The 20,073-nt window shown below is 40.1% G+C and overlaps 1 protein-coding gene across 2 annotated transcripts in view; it reads right to left on the bottom strand.

The window, feature by feature from the left end:
- LOC107795206 (uncharacterized) overlaps window positions 1-20,073 on the bottom strand; it is a 38,290-nt gene that overhangs the window by 1,020 nt on the left and 17,197 nt on the right. Inside the window, exons 3-12 of one of the 2 annotated variants that reach the window (XM_016617788.2) lie at window positions 6,885-7,042; window positions 6,009-6,084; window positions 5,328-5,395; window positions 3,361-3,616; window positions 2,696-2,827; window positions 2,482-2,588; window positions 2,320-2,373; window positions 2,128-2,211; window positions 1,801-1,964; window positions 328-477 (exon numbers count right to left, since the gene is read on the bottom strand). In XM_016617788.2, the coding sequence (XP_016473274.1) occupies window positions 330-477; window positions 1,801-1,964; window positions 2,128-2,211; window positions 2,320-2,373; window positions 2,482-2,588; window positions 2,696-2,827; window positions 3,361-3,616; window positions 5,328-5,395; window positions 6,009-6,084; window positions 6,885-7,042 (1,247 nt within the window). In that variant the 3' untranslated portion in view covers window positions 328-329. The remainder of the gene's footprint in view (window positions 1-327; window positions 478-1,800; window positions 1,965-2,127; window positions 2,212-2,319; window positions 2,374-2,481; window positions 2,589-2,695; window positions 2,828-3,360; window positions 3,617-5,327; window positions 5,396-6,008; window positions 6,085-6,884; window positions 7,043-20,073) is intronic. The other variant, XM_016617789.2, reaches the window with a different exon arrangement.

Genomic DNA, 20,073 nt, shown 5'->3' with positions numbered 1-20,073 from the left:
CCAATGTAAATGACAACATTCAGAAGTTAAGACATTACGTGTGTCAAGCAAGATAGAGGAGCTAACTGCAACTATTTCTCAAATTTCAGAGCAATTAGCACAATATTTCCCTAAATGGCATACAAAAATCAGCTTAATAGCTATATGAAACTACACGTACATTTGTTGATCAAGAAAACTATGACTAGATCATATCTTCCAGGTGAATACGAGTCAATACGTACATCAGACAGTGGAAAAGAGAAACCAAGAACAAACAACATCTCACAAAGTACATATCAATCAGAAGTTAAAACAGCTGGATTAGAAAATGAGAGTTCCATTTACCTTTATGTGTGGACCCATAGGGGTTCCAAAGAGAATGATTTGTCATTTCGTGTCTGAGCTGCAGCAGCTCCTCCAGGAGGTGCATGCACAGTTATTGGAAGTACCCACTCACACTTCTCTCTACCCTCTACCAAAAGAGGATGCTCATATCTGATATGTTATACATGAAGCACTTTCAGAAACAAAGAGGGATAAATTTGAGAATTTAGTGAATTCAAGGAAAAATACCAAAGTACGAAGGAAAATCTACAAACAATATCAGATAGACATTGCACGGATGAATCAGGACATGGCGAACGAAGAGGGTAGAAGAGCATGTCAAGATTACAACTATGGTGCATTTGATTAGACCATATAAATTCCTTTCATTACCATATTCTCTTTAAAATTGAATCAACTATTTAAACAAACTAAGAGCATGCTTCAACCTTCTGTGATTCACTAGAAATAATTATGTCAAGAAAGTTCCCACTTTGACATAGAGAAGATTGGAAGTTTAATCATGTAGAATCTCAAGGTGTCTTTGATTATCCACTTTAATTTAGATACTGATAGCAAGAGAGTGAAGGGGAGCCTTGCCGTGACTGGTAAAGTTGTTGCCATGTGACCAGGAGGTCACGGGTTTGAGCCATGGAAACAACCTCTTACAGAAATGCAGGGTAAGCTGCATACAATAGATCCTTGTGGTCTGGCCCTTCCCCAGACCCCCCCGCATAGCAGGAGCTTAGTGCACCGAGCTGCCCTTTTTACTGACAGCAAGAGAGTATTTCCTGTTAAAGGTTCTAACTTAAGAACCATCCTAGCAATACTCAATATCCTAGGATAATTGTCAAAAGACGGAGACCATCATCATGATCATTTTTTCATTTGCTGGGCACTGGTTCATGAACCATTACCTCAAATGATATTATGAAAAGAGGTACAAGATTGGACACCCAGTGCTACTTACGTTTGAAGGAAGAAGTGATAAAATATTCTTCTCCATGTGAGTTTCCTAGAGAATTTGGCATTTGTTTATTCCGAAGGGTTAAGCCATGGACAATTGAGCCTTTAGCCTCTTCATGATTTCCCTTAAAATGGAGATCAGTAGTACATAACTAATAGTCTGCAATTTGATTCAACAGCTCACATATTCTACATGGATTCTCAGGCATGAAAGAAATAAAAGGTGGAATCAGAATAATTTTTTGCACAAACTCACTGTCAAATTTCTCATATCCCTTATATTTGGTGGAAATAAGAGGCCATTTAAGTAGTTGAAGAGCAGATGTACTTCTAGACCCTTTTGATTGTTCATGATCTTTTTTCAGCTTTTTAGTAAGTCTACAAGCCCTTTTGTATGATTACTGTTCTGCTATGTGTTTTACTCTTTATCTGCACCCTCTCAAAACAGAACTCCAGTCTTTAATCAATGACTCATGCAATGTTATCAATCCAGCAAAACATTCCTGTTACATGAAAAAATGGTCATACCTTGACCAGTCAACATTCTTGGGAGTGGTAAAGAATTCAAATCGAAGAGCCCATTGTACGGAGACATAATGAGTGGAAAAAGACATAGGACCATCCATCGGAATGGAAAAAATAAAGCTTGTCTGAATTAAATCAGCAACCACTTCATGATGATCACTATGAACCTGCATAATTCAAATTGCTTTGGTTACTAATCACCAAATGAAGGGGGGCTCAAGTATTTATCTCTTTCCAGATAAAATCCGTCAAAACACTTTTGCTTTATCAAATGCAAAGAGTAGTAAAGAATCATCAACAGGTATAATACTAGAATCACTTAAAGAATACCTTAGTAATAGAAGGAGCATGTCTCCGTGAAGGATGTACAAACCGTCGGCTTATAGTCTCGGTCATCTCCAGTGTTATTAAAAGCTAGAAGGCAACAAAAAGGACCAATAAACTCCAGAGCGCACAATAAACTGATAATAATCCATATGTCTAAGCCTTATTCCAAGCATGTATTTTGATATATAAGACTACCTCAAGGCATCTTCTAGAACCCTCTTCATGAAAAAAGGTCAGGGTTCCACCTATCTGTTGCAAAACAATAAAAAACAGGTAAGGTTCCAGCCAGTCTGATGCAAATAGGCATTGGTGATAACACTAACATGGAAGGACCAAGACACTGAATAATACAATTACCATATCACTGAAGTAATACGTCGACTCAGAATTTTTTGGAGAAAACCTTAGAAGCACTTGGTCATCCAGTCTAATGTTGTAAGACCTCCCTCGAATAAACCCTTCTGCTGCAGTAAATGTTGGTAAACGATTATCATCAAGGATCTTTTATCACTTAAAGAGTATGGAGGGAACAAATACTAGATATTTAGATCTGAGTGCAAGCTTGATTTACATGCTCCAGATTCACCCATGCCTGAGACAGAAGGTACTGTTGAATCATCATATTTGGAAAAGGATTTGGTATTTTTCAGCTGTTGACTTGGAGAGACGAAAGAAGAAGACTTGCTGGGGGACAAAACATCTGCTGGAAGAATAAAATAAAACCCTCAGTTCTTTTTTGCTTAAAATAAGATAAAACTGTCAGCTTGACTAAGAGGAATTGTAACATTTCCATTTTGTGAAAAAAAGGCATAGAAATAAAAAAGTCAATTTCCTCGAAGATACCTATCGGACCATGAAAACACATACTCCCTCTATCCCATTGTATGTGACACTTTCCCTTTTAGTCTGTCCATAAAAGAATGACACCTTCCTATTTGTAAACTATTTAAAATTAGCATCCAAACTTTACCCTTAATGACATTACTTGTTTGGACCCAGTTGATATAAAAGTTCATTCTTTTAAGGGGGATTATTGGTAGTAAGGGCAATTTTGGTACTTCGCATATATTTAGCTTATGTGTCAAAAGTTTATTAAACTCTATGGCCAGTCAAACTCCTTCACATAAAATGGGACAGAGGGAGAATAAATTTTCTAAGACTAATGATATTCTCTGAAACTACTTCAGTGGTAAATGACGCTTCATATGCATGTAGATATGTGTGTGTTCGTCTTACCCCCATTAGAATCATACAAGACATCAGCCACAGCTATCTGTGGAAGTGCCAGTTGTGAAGATATGCTCGACCGTCCTTCAAGATGTGGAAGATCTTTGCTTGAAGACCTTGCTAAGGAAGACTGCAAGGATAATGAACTTCCAAATGTTCGGTGTATATTATCTTTCATGGGATTATAGGAGGAAACTGATGAGACTTCATCCCTTGAACTTTCATATCCTTCCTCCACACCATCAAAAGTTTCATTTATTTTAGCCTGCAGAACACACAAATTCTCGTCAACAACTCAACAAGTTCTATCCAGTTAACCTCTTTGTTCTCGTATCTCTTTGATTATCCTACAATAAACTACTAACTAAAAGTTCTGCATTGGCATAATCCAATCCCGCCAGGGAAAAAGAAACAGGAAACAAGAAGCAGAACAAAATAAAGAGAGGGAATTGCCAAAAAGAAGGAATTCAAGATGCTTTGAGGATACAATCAGCCCTATTCAGAAGATTAAGATGAATTGTCTTCTTCTTTTTTGTTTTTGTTGCAAAACAGAATATAGTGTTGATTTAGAATCAATCTAAAAGCCTTAGAAAGAGCAAGGATTGTAATTTTTGTGCTTTTTTTAGTTTCATGTAAACATCTTTTTGTCTTCCAGCATAAGTTTTGTGCTGAAGATTTATTAATATACTGGTATATGTTACCTTCTCAAAAAAAAAAAGGAATTAAAGAGGGGGCTGCTTGTCAAGAATCTAACACTGTTTTCTGGCAAGTACAATTTTGAAGAAGAAAGATTTTCCTCTCTCGTCCATTCTTCCTGGTGTACATCCATGACATAGCGGATATTTAGATTCTGAAGTCTCCAGGAAATTAAAAGGTCACCATTTCCATTCTTTCATTTCATCTTCTAACATTTCATGCAATATCGGACCTTGCTCTATTCCTAAATGATAACGGCTAACCAAATCTAAGTAAATCTACTTCTAGAGTGTTAATGCTAGATCTGTTGACTGCTATAATGTTGGGACACTTATGCTGAACAAAGCAAGTTTTGTTTCAGTTATCCTCCTAATTTGAACTCTATTGGTAAAAAATGTTTTAATTGAATTAATCATTTCTAGGAGGGCCTATGGCGTCAAGGGGTTCTAGTCCTGACAAATTGCCTGATATTTAGACAGTGCAACAAAATCCGATAAAACCTCACAATCAAATAACAAGACTGAAGAGCTCCAAATATGTAATTTATTTTTTTCCTAGCCTGACAGTCCTCTTCTCTGTATTCTTAATCTATTTTAATAAAAATTCTTTTTTATTATTTAAAAAGACGAAGAAATGGAGAAGATTCAAAAAGTCCTCTTCTCCACTTGCATGCCTCGTAGCTTTAGGAGAGTAGAAGCAAAGTTCTCACTATATGTTTGTCTTCGCCATTATAGGTGACTTGGAGATAGGAGTTTCTAGAAACACACAATTCTAAACCCCCAAAAGAAAAGAAAAGAAAAAGAGAGAGCACTAAACACACTACATACCTTCATAGAGAGAGACAAAGCGAATAAAAGTTACAATGAAAGTGAATATATGCCTAAGGATGGCTAGCAATAGTCTGGGGGGAGGACATTAGGCTATTCAAGTTTAGTTGTATGAAATGATTTAAATGGACTAACATGGTGAAGATTCATATAGCTGACCTCAACTTGTTTAGGACAGAGGCGTAGTTGTTGTTGTAGTAGTATTGGAACGGAGGAGAAGAATGAAAAAAGGATGAAAATACTCAGGTCAACTATTCCCTGGAAACATTTGGGTCTGTTCGTAGTTGTTGTTGTAGTAATATTCCCTGGAATATCATCTTTTACAAATTGGACCATCTTTTCTAATTTTATATCTTTTCAAATTCTAGTGAATCCTTATACAGTCAATATTTCTTTCTTTAATCACAAGAAGCCTACTGAATAACAAAGATAACTGGCAACAGAATGGTTTACCCAATCAGAATCTGCATCCATCTCTTTCCAATAAACATCCAAAGGCAGAGTTGAAGCAGGAACAATCCCTGTTAAATCGAAAAGCATAATGTGATCATGCCACTGGTCAAAGTAAAAATAAGTATTCCCCAAAATACATAATTAGCGTTGAATTTTCAGAACTGAGAAACCAAGAAAGAAAAGAACGAAAAAACATTTACACAACCTTTAAAAAATGATTATTTCAGCATATCATGTTAAGGTAATTCAAAGTAAGTATAGTCATACATCATTTGACTTCTCATCACAGTAGGATTATTTAAGATTGGTCAGAGGAAAAGAAAGTTCAGCCAGATAAACAGATTTCAGAAAAGTCCTTATATAATAATACTAGTAAAACAGTGGTTTTCTTGAAGGGGCTCGTAGGTATTTTACGACTTCAAATATAATGTAGTAACCATGTATGCAACAATACAAGGATATATTATGGCTCCACAAAAGAACCAAATATTCCGACTTTGTTTCTTGTCTCTATCATTTTAGCCACCCCCCAGTATTCCCGTGTTACTGAAGATATCTTGCAATGAAACAATGACCTCATCAGGATGTTAGACTTAAAGTTTTCTACACAAAATTCAACAGCTAAATCACGAACCAGAACAGATTATATAAGTTTTAAAGTTTAAAACAAGAAAATATTACCACAAGTGCGGCCTTCTTCACTTTTCAGGCCATTACTCTTCTGAGTTACCCATATTTGCAGTGGTATTCTCGTTTCCTGCACGGGTTGAGATTCAGAAAATAGTAGAATCCAAAAGCAGAAAAAAAACTTATGCACAGTTATTGCACTTTTTTTTGTTGAAATGGTAAGAATATTTTAATTTCAGCACTCAAGCTTTATTGCACATCTGTATTGATACTAAAACACAAGCCTTAACATCATCTGTGAGTGGAATATAGAGGAATATAGATTTATCAAATCCTCTTTTTCTTCGAAAAGAAGAAGAATCAGAGAAAAATTTGGGAGTTGTAGCGCTTTTCTCTATATCGTTTTGCTAGCGGATACATTATAAGCAATAAAATTTTCGTATTAAATGATTAAATGTATTATTCGTATTTCAGGTGGACAGTTTCTTTTCCACAATTGAATATGATTTTTCTAGACATTGATTTGCATACAGATGAAACAGAAGCTTAAGATAAGATCACCTTCTCTTAATTCCGTTTTGATTTATTACCAGAAGTAAAAGAAACTGAAAACAAAGCACAATGCCCATCAATGTAAACAGTAACACAGTTGCATTCTTAATTAATTCAAGATTGACAAGCTGCTGACCAAAAGGTCGTAGAGCTGTCAGAAACGTGAAAAATGGTTAAACAGTAAAGCAAATGACCACATAGCGCTCTGGAAAAGCTGGGATGACTATGAGAAAGACGCAGAAAAGTTAGACATGCAATTACAAGAGCATGCCATAAAAGAGCAGGGTAATGCTCCTGAAAGCTGACAAAATATGAAAATCAAATCAAACAAGGATGATAAGTATAAATGAATGATGAACAGAACAGCAAAGAACTAACCAGCTCATCAAGATCTCGTATAGATTCTTCACGGAAGTGACCATTTTCCATCATCAAGTATTGTCCAGATAAAATACTTCTAACATAGTAAAGGTAACGAATGGTTGCACCCCTGTATGATGGTGGTATGGTGCTTGGTAGAATTGTTCGCACCATAACTGCAAAATAAAAGCACATCCTTTCTTTTTATTCATGTCAAAACAAGGAGAATGCCATCAAAGCAGTACTGTTCGGAGCAATTTTTAAGTTGAACACTTTGTTAGGGGTCCGTCCCACAAATGAACAAAATCTTCGGATCACTGAACATAAAATAGACACCGGTTGCGCATAAATACAAGATGCAATCACATCAATTATTACCTATATAACAGCTAAGTTATTCCCAGAAAATGAGGCCTGGGCTATTCTCTGCCAATCCACCTTGTTTTGCAATACAGGTTTAACCTGTACATCTAAGTAAAAATTGAAGAACCTAACCACCAGGGAGTCGGCATCAAGACAATGTAATTTTGCATGTGAAAAGTGCACGAAAAAACATGTATCTCATGAAACGCCATGTAAATCCCTAAGTTATTCAACAAAGATTTATACAAATGGCACGGACCTTCTAGGGATAATTTTGGTATTTCCTCAATTAATTCTTCCACTTTGTATCCGTCCTGTCTTTGGTTAGTACGACTTTCTTTTTATAATTATGGTTTGTTCCGAACTAACTTGCGTGCACTTCATCTAATTCACCAAAGTACCTGCTACTTCTGGTTGAATGTGTGATGACCTCATCTAAACGCTTAAACTGTAAGAAAGAACACATACTTAATTAAGTCATCAACACACTCCCTCACTAGCATGCCTGATTATTTTTCATGGGTCAACACTTGAGAATTCACATGTCATCAACACACTCCCTCACATGCGCGCATGATTATTTTTCATGGTCAAACACGTGAATTTTTTTTATGATAATGGGCGGTGAGACTTAAACCCATGACCTCTGATTGCTCTAATGCCATGTTGATTTGTGTGATCACCTCATCGAAAATTTAAATTGTCAAAGAAAGTACATATTTATTTACTTGATTATATCTTCAACACCTCCCACCGATTCACGTATCAGGTAACCGTGAGCCCGTTTGGATTAGCTTTTAAGCACTTGGGTTAAAAGCATTTTTGAAGTGTTGGGGTTGAATTTAAAAAGCAGTTACGTGTTTGGTTAGAAGTGTTGAAGTTGAAAATAAGCCGTTGATGTGCTTGGTGAAAAAGTGCTGATACTTATTTCTATCAAAATGACCAAAATTCCCTTAAAGATGTCAACATCAAAAATGAATTGATTACTGCAAAATTTTAATTCTAAAGATATTGTACTAATTTTAATTTTAGTACAAGTCAATTTAGGTTGCATTTTATTTCACGTTACAAGATTTATTAGATAAAATTAATTTTATTGATTAGATGTTTCTTTTCCCTTTGATCAGATAATTACTTTTATTAAATGACTCAAAATAATGTAATGGAATGGTGAGAAGCCAAAATCAATTAAAGTTCAATCAGAAGCTAGGATATGGTGTTCAAATATATTGAAGGATGATGTAAATTACTAAAGATATTGCGGATAGTCATTCCAAGAAGTTGCAGAAAGCTTCACAAAATGGAGCACTCGATGTGATAGTAATTGCGGCAATGACAAGTATAATCATTATATAGGTGGAGAAGAAGAAAGATGAGGGATAAAACTGTTATTTATTTGGTCAAACCCCAAGTACTTTTAAGCCAAAAAGCAATAACTTGGGATGGACCAACTTATAGTTTTTGGCTTGTTTTGAGTTATTTTAGTTTAAAGCACTTGGCTTAAAAGTATTTTTAAGTTTGTCAAACACCAAAACAAGCCCAAAAGCACTTTTTTTTTATAAGGTAAATTGTATTAATCAAAAGGGAAAAAAAACTCCCGCATACAAGAAGCATACAAAAGGTAGAGAATTTACATCAGAACATGATTCTCTACAAATGACGCCCAATCTTCTACACAAGTAGGGGCTATATGTGTGCACCAAAAAGCGATCAAAGATAAAAGACTATTCTTAAGATGTGAAAACGGAGACTCAATCCCCTCAAAAACTCTCCTATTTCTCTCTCCCCAGACTAACCACATGAGAGCTAACGGGGCGAACTTCCAAGCCTTTTGCTTGCTTCTTCAATGGAAACCGGCCCAGCTATATAGCATTTCCTTTACAGTGTTTGGCATCACCCATTGAACACCAAAAAGATTCAGGATTGCCCTCCACAAACCCCAGGACACGGGGCAATGCAGCATAAGATGATCAACTTCTTCCCCTGAGCTTTTACACATGTAGCACCAACTAACGTGTGTAATTCCTCTCTTTCGCAGATTTTCAGATGTCAAGATCACTCCCCTCGCTGCTAGCCATGCAAAGAAACACACCTTCGTGGGCGCCTTAGGAATCCAGATCAATGAGTATGGGAAAGTAGTCTCCTCTCTCACCAACATACTCTGGTAGAAGGACTTTACGGTGAACAAACTATCGCCACGCAACCCCCATCTCCAAGAATCATTAGATGGATGGGACATGTCTTGCCCGTATAGCAGTGTCAACAAATTTTGGAGCTCCGCAATCTCCCAATCTTGCATGTTCCTTCTAAAAGAGAGGTCTCATACTATCCCCCTTCATGCTCCTTGCGAATTTGTTGGACCATCAATTCCTTCTGGTTTGAAACTCTGAAGACGTGGGGGAAAGAGACCCTCAGAGTAGCCTCTCCACACCACCTGTGATTCCAAAAGTTGATTCTCCTTCCATCTCCCACCTTGTAAGTGATGTTGCCATAGAAAGCTTCCCAGTTCTTTATGATGTTCCTCCACATGCCACACCCGAACGGTGCTGTGATTGCCTTGGTCCTCCAACCCCCTCCCGTGGAATCGTACTTTTCTGCTATGACCTCCCTCCATAGAGCAGCTCTTCTACCCCGAATCTCCACAACCACTTCCCCAGCAAAGCTCTTATGAATACCCTGAGATCTTTTACTCCAAGTCCACCCCACTTCTTTGGGGAAGTGACTGTCTGCCAATTCACTAGATGAAACTTTCTAGTTCCATCTGCCGCATCCCAAAGAAAATTCCTTTGAAGCCGCTCCAGTTTTTCTGTGATGCTCACAGGTGCTTGCAACAGGGATAAGTAATAGGTAGGGATACTCGACAAAGTGCTTTTAATAAGCACTTCCTTACCGCCTTTTGACAAATACCGTTTCTGCCAGCCTGCTAATCGTTTTTCAACCCTTTCAATGACTGTGTGAGAAGGCACGGGAGAAAATATGTTATTGATATTGGATGATAAATACAATACAAGAGATCTCTCTTTATAGATATACACTACAAGGAGATATTACTCCTCTTCCAATGTGGGACAAGACTACACTATACATATCTATAAACTAACACTCCCCTCAAGCCGGTGCATACACATCATATGTACCGAGCTTGTTACACATGTAACTAATACGAGAACCAGTAAGAGACTTAGTGAAAATATCTGCTAGTTGATCATTCGACTTTACAAACTTTGTAACAATATCTCCTGAAAGTATTTTTTCTCTGACAAAGTGACAGTCGATCTCAATGTGTTTAGTCCTCTCATGGAACACCGGATTTGACGCAATATGAAGAGCAGCTTGGTTATCACACACTAGTTCCATCTTGCTGATTTCTCCGAACTTTAACTCCTTGAGAACTGCTTGACCCAAACTAACTCACACGTCGCCATAGCCATGGCCCGATATTCGGTTTCGGCGCTAGATCGAGCAACTACATTCTGTTTCTTGCTCTTCCACGAGACCAAATTACCTCCTACTAGAACACAATATCCAGACGTAGAACGTCTATCAAAAGGTGATCCTGCCCAATCAGCATCTGTGTACCCAACAATCTGCTCGTGGCCTCGATCCTCGAATAGTAATCCTTTGCCTGGAGCTGACTTTATATACCGAAGAATGCGAACAACTGCATCCCAGTGACTATCACAGGGAGAATCCATAAACTGACTTACAACACTCACCGGAAAAGAAATGTCAGGTCTATTCACTGTGAGGTAATTCAATTTGCCAACCAACCTCCTATATCTCGTAGGGTCTCTAAGAGGCTCCCCCTGTCCAGGCGAAAGCTTAGCAGTCGGATCCATAGGAGAGTCAATAGGTCTGCAACCCATCATTCCAGTCTCCTCAAGAATATCTAAGGCATACTTCCGCTGGGAAATAACAATACCTGAGCTAGACTGAGCGACCTCAATACCTAGAAAATACTTCAATCTGCCCAGATCCTTAGTCTGGAAGTGCTGAAAGAGATGTTGCTTCAGATTAGTAATATCATCCTGATCATTACCAGTAATAACAATTTCATCAACATAAACCACTAGATAAATACACAGATTAGGAGCAAAATGCCGATAAAACACAAAGTGATCAGCCTCACTACGAGTCATGCCGAACTCCTGAATAATTGTGCTGAACTTACCAAACCAAGCTCGAGGGGACTGTTTCAAACCATATAGTGACTTGCGCAATCTGCACACACAACCATTAAACTTCCCCTGAGCAACAAAACCAGGTGGTTGCTCCATATAAACTTCTTCCTCAAGATCACCGCGGAAAAAAGCATTTTTAATGTCTAACTGATAAAGAGGCCAATGACGTACAGCAACCATGGACAAAAAGAGACGAACAGATGCTACTTTAGCCACGGGAGAGAAAGTATCACTATAATCAAGCCCAAAAATCTGAGTATATCCTTTTGCAACAAGACGAGCCTTAAGCCGATCAACCTGGCCATCCGGGCCGACTTTGACTGCATAAACCCAACGACAACCAACAGTAGACTTACCTGCAGGAAGAGGAACAAGCTCCCAAGTGTCACTCGCATGTAAAACAGACATCTCGTCAATCATAGCATGTCGCCATCCTGGATGAGATAGTGCCTCACCTGTAGACTTAGGGATAGAAACAGTGGACAAAGAAGATATAAAAGCATAATGTGGTGACGACAGACGATGATAACTTAAACCGACATAGTGGGGATTAGGATTAAGTGTGGATCGTACACCTTTGCGGAGTGCAATTGGTTGACTAAGAGGAGACAAGTCCGCAGTAGGTGCAGAATCTGATGCGGGGCGTGAATCACCTGGGCCTGATGCTGGATGTGGACGACGATGATAAGTCAAGAGTGGTGGAGCTGCAGAAGGTTGAACTGGATTATGTGGAGGAACTGGAGCTATAGGTGGTGGAGCTACAATCGGAGCTGTAGGTGGTGGAACTGGAGCTATAGGTGGTAGAGCTACAACTGGAGCTATAGGTGGTGGAGCTACAACTGGAGCTGTAGGTGGTGGAGCTGGAGTGACTGAATCTCCAAAAGATGAAACTGGTAGTACCTCAGAAATATCTAAGTGATGACCCGAACCTGTGAAGTATGATTGGGTTTCAAAGAAGGTAACATCAGCGTACATAAGGTACCGCTGGAGGTCAGGAGAGTAGCATCGATACCCCTTTTGTGTTCTCGAGAAACCCAGAAATACGCACTTAAGAGCACGAGGAGCTAACTTATCTGTTCCTGGAGTAAGGTTATGGACAAAACAAGTGCTTCCAAAGATACGGGGTGGAAGAGAGAACAAAGGTAAATGGGGAAACATGACAGAGAATGGAACTTGGTTCTGGATAGCTGAAGATGGCATCGATTAATAAGATATCAAGATGTAAGAACGGCATCCCCCCAAAAACGCAACGGAGCATGAGATTGTATGAGTAGGGTACGAGCAGTTTCAATAAGATGTCTATTCTTTCTTTCAGCTACCCCATTTTGTTGAGATGTGTACGGACAAGATGTTTGATGAATAATCCCATGAGATTTCATAAACTGCTGAAATGGGAAAGACAAATACTCTCGGGCATTATCACTACGAAATGTGCGAATAGAAACCCCAAATTGATTTTGAATTTCAGCGTGGAAGGTCTGGAAAATAGGAAACAGCTCAGATCGATTTTTTATCAAAAATATCCAAGTGCACCTGGAATAATCATCAATGAAACTGACAAAGTAGCGGAATCCTAAGGTGGAACTGACCCGACTAGGACCCCAAACATCTGAATGGACTAAAGTAAAAGGTGACTCTGCTCGATTATCAAGACGCCGAGGGAAATGGGAGCGGGTATGCTTACCGAGCTGACATGACTCACACTCTAGAGCTGACAAGTGAGATAAACCATATACCATTTTCTGAAGTTTTGACAAACTGGGATGTCCCAACCGTTTATGTAATAAATCTGGTGAATCAGTAACAGGACAAGTTGTAGAAGGAAGACAAGATGTGAGTCCATGTGATTTAGCAAGGATAAGGTAATAAAGTCAGTTTGATTCACGCCCGGTACCAATGATCCGCCCCGTACTGCGTTCCTGTATAAAAACATAGTCATCAAGAAATAAAACAGCGCATTTAAGTAATTTGGCTAAGCGACTAACAGCTATGAGATTAAAAGGACTATTGGGAACATAAAGGACTGAATCTAAAGGTAAGGAAGGAAGTGGGCTTGTTTGATCTATTGCAGTTGCCATGGTTTGAGACCCATTGGCCATTGTGACTTTTGGAAGAGATTGAGAATACGAAATAGTAGTGAAAAGAGATTTGTTACCAGAAATATGATCTGATGCACCTGAATCAATGACCCAAGACTCAGAGGATGAACATTGGGAGAAACAAGTCACGCTATTACCTGTTTGAACAATAGAAACTATCTCAGAAGATGTCTGCTTACATGCTTTATACTGAAGGAACTCAATATACTCTGCTAAAGAAACCATCCGACTATTCAAAGCATCGGTTCCCATGTCGCTACAATTTGTAGTAGTATGGTTAACTTGAAATAGTGGAAATAAGTAACTCCTGTGAGAAAACTGAAGAAATAGCTTGAAAAACACTGTTTACAGCAGGAAAATAGAACATTGTTCTGTGCCGGAAACACTGTTCACGCCGAAACACGGTAGCTCGTCGGAAAATTCCAAAGTTGTCGGAATTTGTTATAACCAGGATGGATAGACTCGGAATTCCTTTGCGAGCAAGCTGTCCTGAAGAAATATTTTCAAAAAATGGCCAGAAAGGTCACTGTTCACGCCGGAAAAATATAAAAGTGGCCGGAATTTGATTTGAATTAGATGGGCAGGCTCGGAATTTTGAGGAGAGCACACTGTCCTGAAGAAGCTTCGCGAAAAAATGGTCGGAACCCTCGCCGGAAAAGTTATTGCCGGCGCGTGGAGGAGCGTGGCGGCTTTTCTGCCGGATAAAATTTCAGGGGTTGGTAGTCGGAGGGTGATCTACCTCGTGGTGGTGGTGGTTTTAGCACAACACCGACAGAAAGTGACTTTCACTTAGACAAGCCTTAGGTCACCAGAAAAATTACACGATGACTAAGTTCTTTCTTCCCGGTTAACGCTGGAATGACGCACAGCGATCTTTTCTCACTAATGCTCTGATACCATGTGAGAAGGCACGGGAGAAAATATGTTATTGATATTGGATGATAAATACAATACAAGAGATCTCTCTTTATAGATATACACTACAAGGAGATATTACTCCTCTTCCAATGTGGGACAAGACTACACTATACATATCTATAAACTAACACTCCCCCTCAAGCCGGTGCATACACATCATATGTACCGAGCTTGTTACACATGTAACTAATACGAGAACCAGTAAGAGACTTAGTGAAAATATCTGCTAGTTGATCATTCGACTTTACAAACTTTGTAACAATATCTCCTGAAAGTATTTTTTCTCTGACAAAGTGACAGTCGATCTCAATGTGTTTAGTCCTCTCATGGAACACCGGATTTGACGCAATATGAAGAGCAGCTTGGTTATCACACACTAGTTCCATCTTGCTGATTTCTCCGAACTTTAACTCCTTGAGCAACTGCTTGACCCAAACTAACTCACACGTCGCCATAGCCATGGCCCGATATTCGGTTTCGGCGCTAGATCGAGCAACTACATTCTGTTTCTTGCTCTTCCACGAGACCAAATTACCTCCTACTAGAACACAATATCCAGACGTAGAACGTCTATCAAAAGGTGATCCTGCCCAATCAGCATCTGTGTACCCAACAATCTGCTCGTGGCCTCGATCCTCGAATAGTAATCCTTTGCCTGGAGCTGACTTTATATACCGAAGAATGCGAACAACTGCATCCCAGTGACTATCACAGGGAGAATCCATAAACTGACTTACAACACTCACCGGAAAAGAAATGTCAGGTCTATTCACTGTGAGGTAATTCAATTTGCCAACCAACCTCCTATATCTCGTAGGGTCTCTAAGAGGCTCCCCCTGTCCAGGCGAAAGCTTAGCAGTCGGATCCATAGGAGAGTCAATAGGTCTGCAACCCATCATTCCAGTCTCCTCAAGAATATCTAAGGCATACTTCCGCTGGGAAATAACAATACCTGAGCTAGACTGAGCGACCTCAATACCTAGAAAATACTTCAATCTGCCCAGATCCTTAGTCTGGAAGTGCTGAAAGAGATGTTGCTTCAGATTAGTAATATCATCCTGATCATTACCAGTAATAACAATTTCATCAACATAAACCACTAGATAAATACACAGATTAGGAGCAAAATGCCGATAAAACACAGAGTGATCAGCCTCACTACGAGTCATGCCGAACTCCTGAATAATTGTGCTGAACTTACCAAACCAAGCTCGAGGGGACTGTTTCAAACCATATAGTGACTTGCGCAATCTGCACACACAACCATTAAACTTCCCCTGAGCAACAAAACCAGGTGGTTGCTCCATATAAACTTCTTCCTCAAGATCACCGCGGAAAAAAGCATTTTTAATGTCTAACTGATAAAGAGGCCAATGACGTACAGCAACCATGGACAAAAAGAGACGAACAGATGCTACTTTAGCCACGGGAGAGAAAGTATCACTATAATCAAGCCCAAAAATCTGAGTATATCCTTTTGCAACAAGACGAGCCTTAAGCCGATCAACCTGGCCATCCGGGCCGACTTTGACTGCATAAACCCAACGACAACCAACAGTAGACTTACCTGCAGGAAGAGGAACAAGCTCCCAAGTGTCACTCGCATGTAAAGCAGACATCTCGTCAATCATAGCATGTCGCCATCCTGGATGAGATAGTGCCTCACCTGTAGACTTAGGGATAGAAACAGTGGACAAAGAAGATATAAAAGCATAATGTGGTGACGACAGACGATGATAACTTAAACCGACATAGTGGGGATTAGGATTAAGTGTGGATCGTACACCTTTGCGGAGTGCAATTGGTTGACTAAGAGGAGACAAGTCCGCAGTAGGTGCAGAATCTGATGCAGGGCGTGAATCACCTGGGCCTGATGCTGGATGTGGACGACGATGATAAGTCAAGAGTGGTGGAGCTGCAGAAGGTTGAACTGGATTATGTGGAGGAACTGGAGCTATAGGTGGTGGAGCTACAATCGGAGCTGTAGGTGGTGGAACTGGAGCTATAGGTGGTAGAGCTACAACTGGAGCTATAGGTGGTGGAGCTACAACTGGAGCTGTAGGTGGTGGAGCTGGAGTGACTGAATCTCCAAAAGATGAAACTGGTAGTACCTCAGAAATATCTAAGTGATGACCCGAACCTGTGAAGTATGATTGGGTTTCAAAGAAGGTAACATCAGCGTACATAAGGTACCGCTGGAGGTCAGGAGAGTAGCATCGATACCCCTTTTGTGTTCTCGAGAAACCCAGAAATACGCACTTAAGAGCACGAGGAGCTAACTTATCTGTTCCTGGAGTAAGGTTATGGACAAAACAAGTGCTTCCAAAGATACGGGGTGGAAGAGAGAACAAAGGTAAATGGGGAAACATGACAGAGAATGGAACTTGGTTCTGGATAGCTGAAGATGGCATCGATTAATAAGATATCAAGATGTAAGAACGGCATCCCCCCAAAAACGCAACGGAGCATGAGATTGTATGAGTAGGGTACGAGCAGTTTCAATAAGATGTCTATTCTTTCTTTCAGCTACCCCATTTTGTTGAGATGTGTACGGACAAGATGTTTGATGAATAATCCCATGAGATTTCATAAACTGCTGAAATGGGAAAGACAAATACTCTCGGGCATTATCACTACGAAATGTGCGAATAGAAACCCCAAATTGATTTTGAATTTCAGCGTGGAAGGTCTGGAAAATAGGAAACAGCTCAGATCGATTTTTTATCAAAAATATCCAAGTGCACCTGGAATAATCATCAATGAAACTGACAAAGTAGCGGAATCCTAAGGTGGAACTGACCCGACTAGGACCCCAAACATCTGAATGGACTAAAGTAAAAGGTGACTCTGCTCGATTATCAAGACGCCGAGGGAAATGGGAGCGGGTATGCTTACCGAGCTGACATGACTCACACTCTAGAGCTGACAAGTGAGATAAACCATATACCATTTTCTGAAGTTTTGACAAACTGGGATGTCCCAACCGTTTATGTAATAAATCTGGTGAATCAGTAACAGGACAAGTTGTAGAAGGAAGACAAGATGTGAGTCCATGTGATTTAGCAAGGATAAGGTAATAAAGTCAGTTTGATTCACGCCCGGTACCAATGATCCGCCCCGTACTGCGTTCCTGTATAAAAACATAGTCATCAAGAAATAAAACAACGCATTTAAGTAATTTGGCTAAGCGACTAACAGCTATGAGATTAAAAGGACTATTGGGAACATAAAGGACTGAATCTAAAGGTAAGGAAGGAAGTGGGCTTGCTTGATCTATTGCAGTTGCCATGGTTTGAGACCCATTGGCCATTGTGACTTTTGGAAGAGATTGAGAATACGAAATAGTAGTGAAAAGAGATTTGTTACCAGAAATATGATCTGATGCACCTGAATCAATGACCCAAGACTCAGAGGATGAACATTGGGAGAAACAAGTCACGCTATTACCTGTTTGAACAATAGAAACTATCTCAGAAGATGTCTGCTTACATGCTTTATACTGAAGGAACTCAATATACTCTGCTAAAGAAACCATCCGACTATTCAAAGCATCGGTTCCCATGTCGCTACAATTTGTAGTAGTATGGTTAACTTGAAATAGTGGAAATAAGTAACTCCTGTGAGAAAACTGAAGAAATAGCTTGAAAAACACTGTTTACAGCAGGAAAATAGAACATTGTTCTGTGCCGGAAACACTGTTCACGCCGAAACACGGTAGCTCGTCGGAAAATTCCAAAGTTGTCGGAATTTGTTATAACCAGGATGGATAGACTCGGAATTCCTTTGCGAGCAAGCTGTCCTGAAGAAATATTTTCAAAAAATGGCCAGAAAGGTCACTGTTCACGCCGGAAAAATATAAAAGTGGCCGGAATTTGATTTGAATTAGATGGGCAGGCTCGGAATTTTGAGGAGAGCACACTGTCCTGAAGAAGCTTCGCGAAAAAATGGCCGGAACCCTCGCCGGAAAAGTTATTGCCGGCGCGTGGAGGAGCGTGGCGGCTTTTCTGCCGGATAAAATTTCAGGGGTTGGTAGTCGGAGGGTGATCTACCTCGTGGTGGTGGTGGTTTTAGCACAACACCGACAGAAAGTGACTTTCACTTAGACAAGCCTTAGGTCACCAGAAAAATTACACGATGACTAAGTTCTTTCTTCCCGGTTAACGCTGGAATGACGCACAGCGATCTTTTCTCACTAATGCTCTATTACCATGTGAGAAGGCACGGGAGAAAATATGTTATTGATATTGGATGATAAATACAATACAAGAGGTCCCTATTTATAGTTATACACTACAAGGAGATATTACTCCTCTTCCAATGTGGGACAAGACTACACTATACATATCTATAAAGTAACAGACTGGATTCCAAACCGTAGTATCCTTTTGCAAAGCGCCCAATGGTAGACCCAGGTAAGTAGTGGGAAGAGAGCCCATCTTGCATCCGAGAACATGAGACAAAGCATCAATGTTAGCAACCTCACCCACCGGGAAAATCTCACACTTGCCGAGGTTGATTTTGAGTCCTGATACTATCTGAAACCACTGTAGTACCTGCTTCAGGCAAGTCAACTGATCCATATCGGCATCACAGAAAACCAGGGTGTCATCCACAAAAAGCAAATGAGAGACACTTCGGGCACTGAGCACCCCGATCGAAGCCGAGAATCCTCTCAAGAAGCCTCCACTCGCTGCACGATCCATCATTTTACTCACAGCATTCATCACTAAAATGAATAGCATGGGGGATAGGGGTCACCTTGCCTGAGCCCCCTGGAGCTGCTAAAGAAACCACACGGGCTACCATTAACCAGGACAGAGAATCTGACTGAGGAAATGCAGAACTTGATCCATCCCTCCATCTTTCCCCAAACCCGATCCGCTTCATAATGAAGTCCAGGAATTCCCAATTGACATGATCGAAAGCCTTCTCAAGGTCCAACTTGCACAGTAAACCGGGTTCTCTATTTTTTCTTCTGGAGTTTACAAGTTCATTTGCCACCAGAGCAGCATCCAGGATCTGCCTACCTTCCACAAACACATTCTGGGAGGACGAAACAGACACGTCAAGAACCTTCTTGAGTCTGTTGGAGAGCACTTTAGAAATAATCTTGTAAATGCTCCCCACTAGACTGATAGGCCTGTAGTCTCTGATACAAGATGCGCCTTCTTTCTTAGGCACAATGGTAATAAAAGAAGCATTGATGCTTCTCTCGAAAGCACCATTCACGTGGAAGTATTCGATGGCGTCCATCAACTCCCCCTTAATGGTGTCCCAACAGAGCTGGAAGAAGGCCAAGGAGAAACCATCAAGCCCGGGGGCCTTATCGCCAGCACAACTCGATACAGCATCGTGCACCTCCTCCTCCTCGAAAGCTCTTTCTAGCCACTCATTGTCTCCCTCCCCTATGTGGTTGAACTCTATTCCCTCCAAAGTAGGCCTCCAACTAACTTCCTCTTTGTATAAGTTCTCATAAAACCCCACTATCGCCCCTTTTACCTCCTCCTCTCCCTCAATCCTCACCCCATCTACAACTAAGGACTCTATGAAGTTTCTCCTTCGATTTGCAACCGCAACCCTATGGAAGAACTTGGTATTCGAATCCCCCTCCTTTAACCAGAGCGCCCTTGATTTTTGTCGCCAACT

The sequence above is a fragment of the Nicotiana tabacum genome, chromosome 4 (genome assembly GCF_000715075.1).
Source record: "Nicotiana tabacum cultivar K326 chromosome 4, ASM71507v2, whole genome shotgun sequence".
Taxonomy (NCBI): Eukaryota; Viridiplantae; Streptophyta; class Magnoliopsida; order Solanales; family Solanaceae; genus Nicotiana; species Nicotiana tabacum.
The sequence above is the reverse complement of the archived record's forward strand: the minus strand, read 5'-3'. Positions and strand labels throughout refer to the sequence as shown.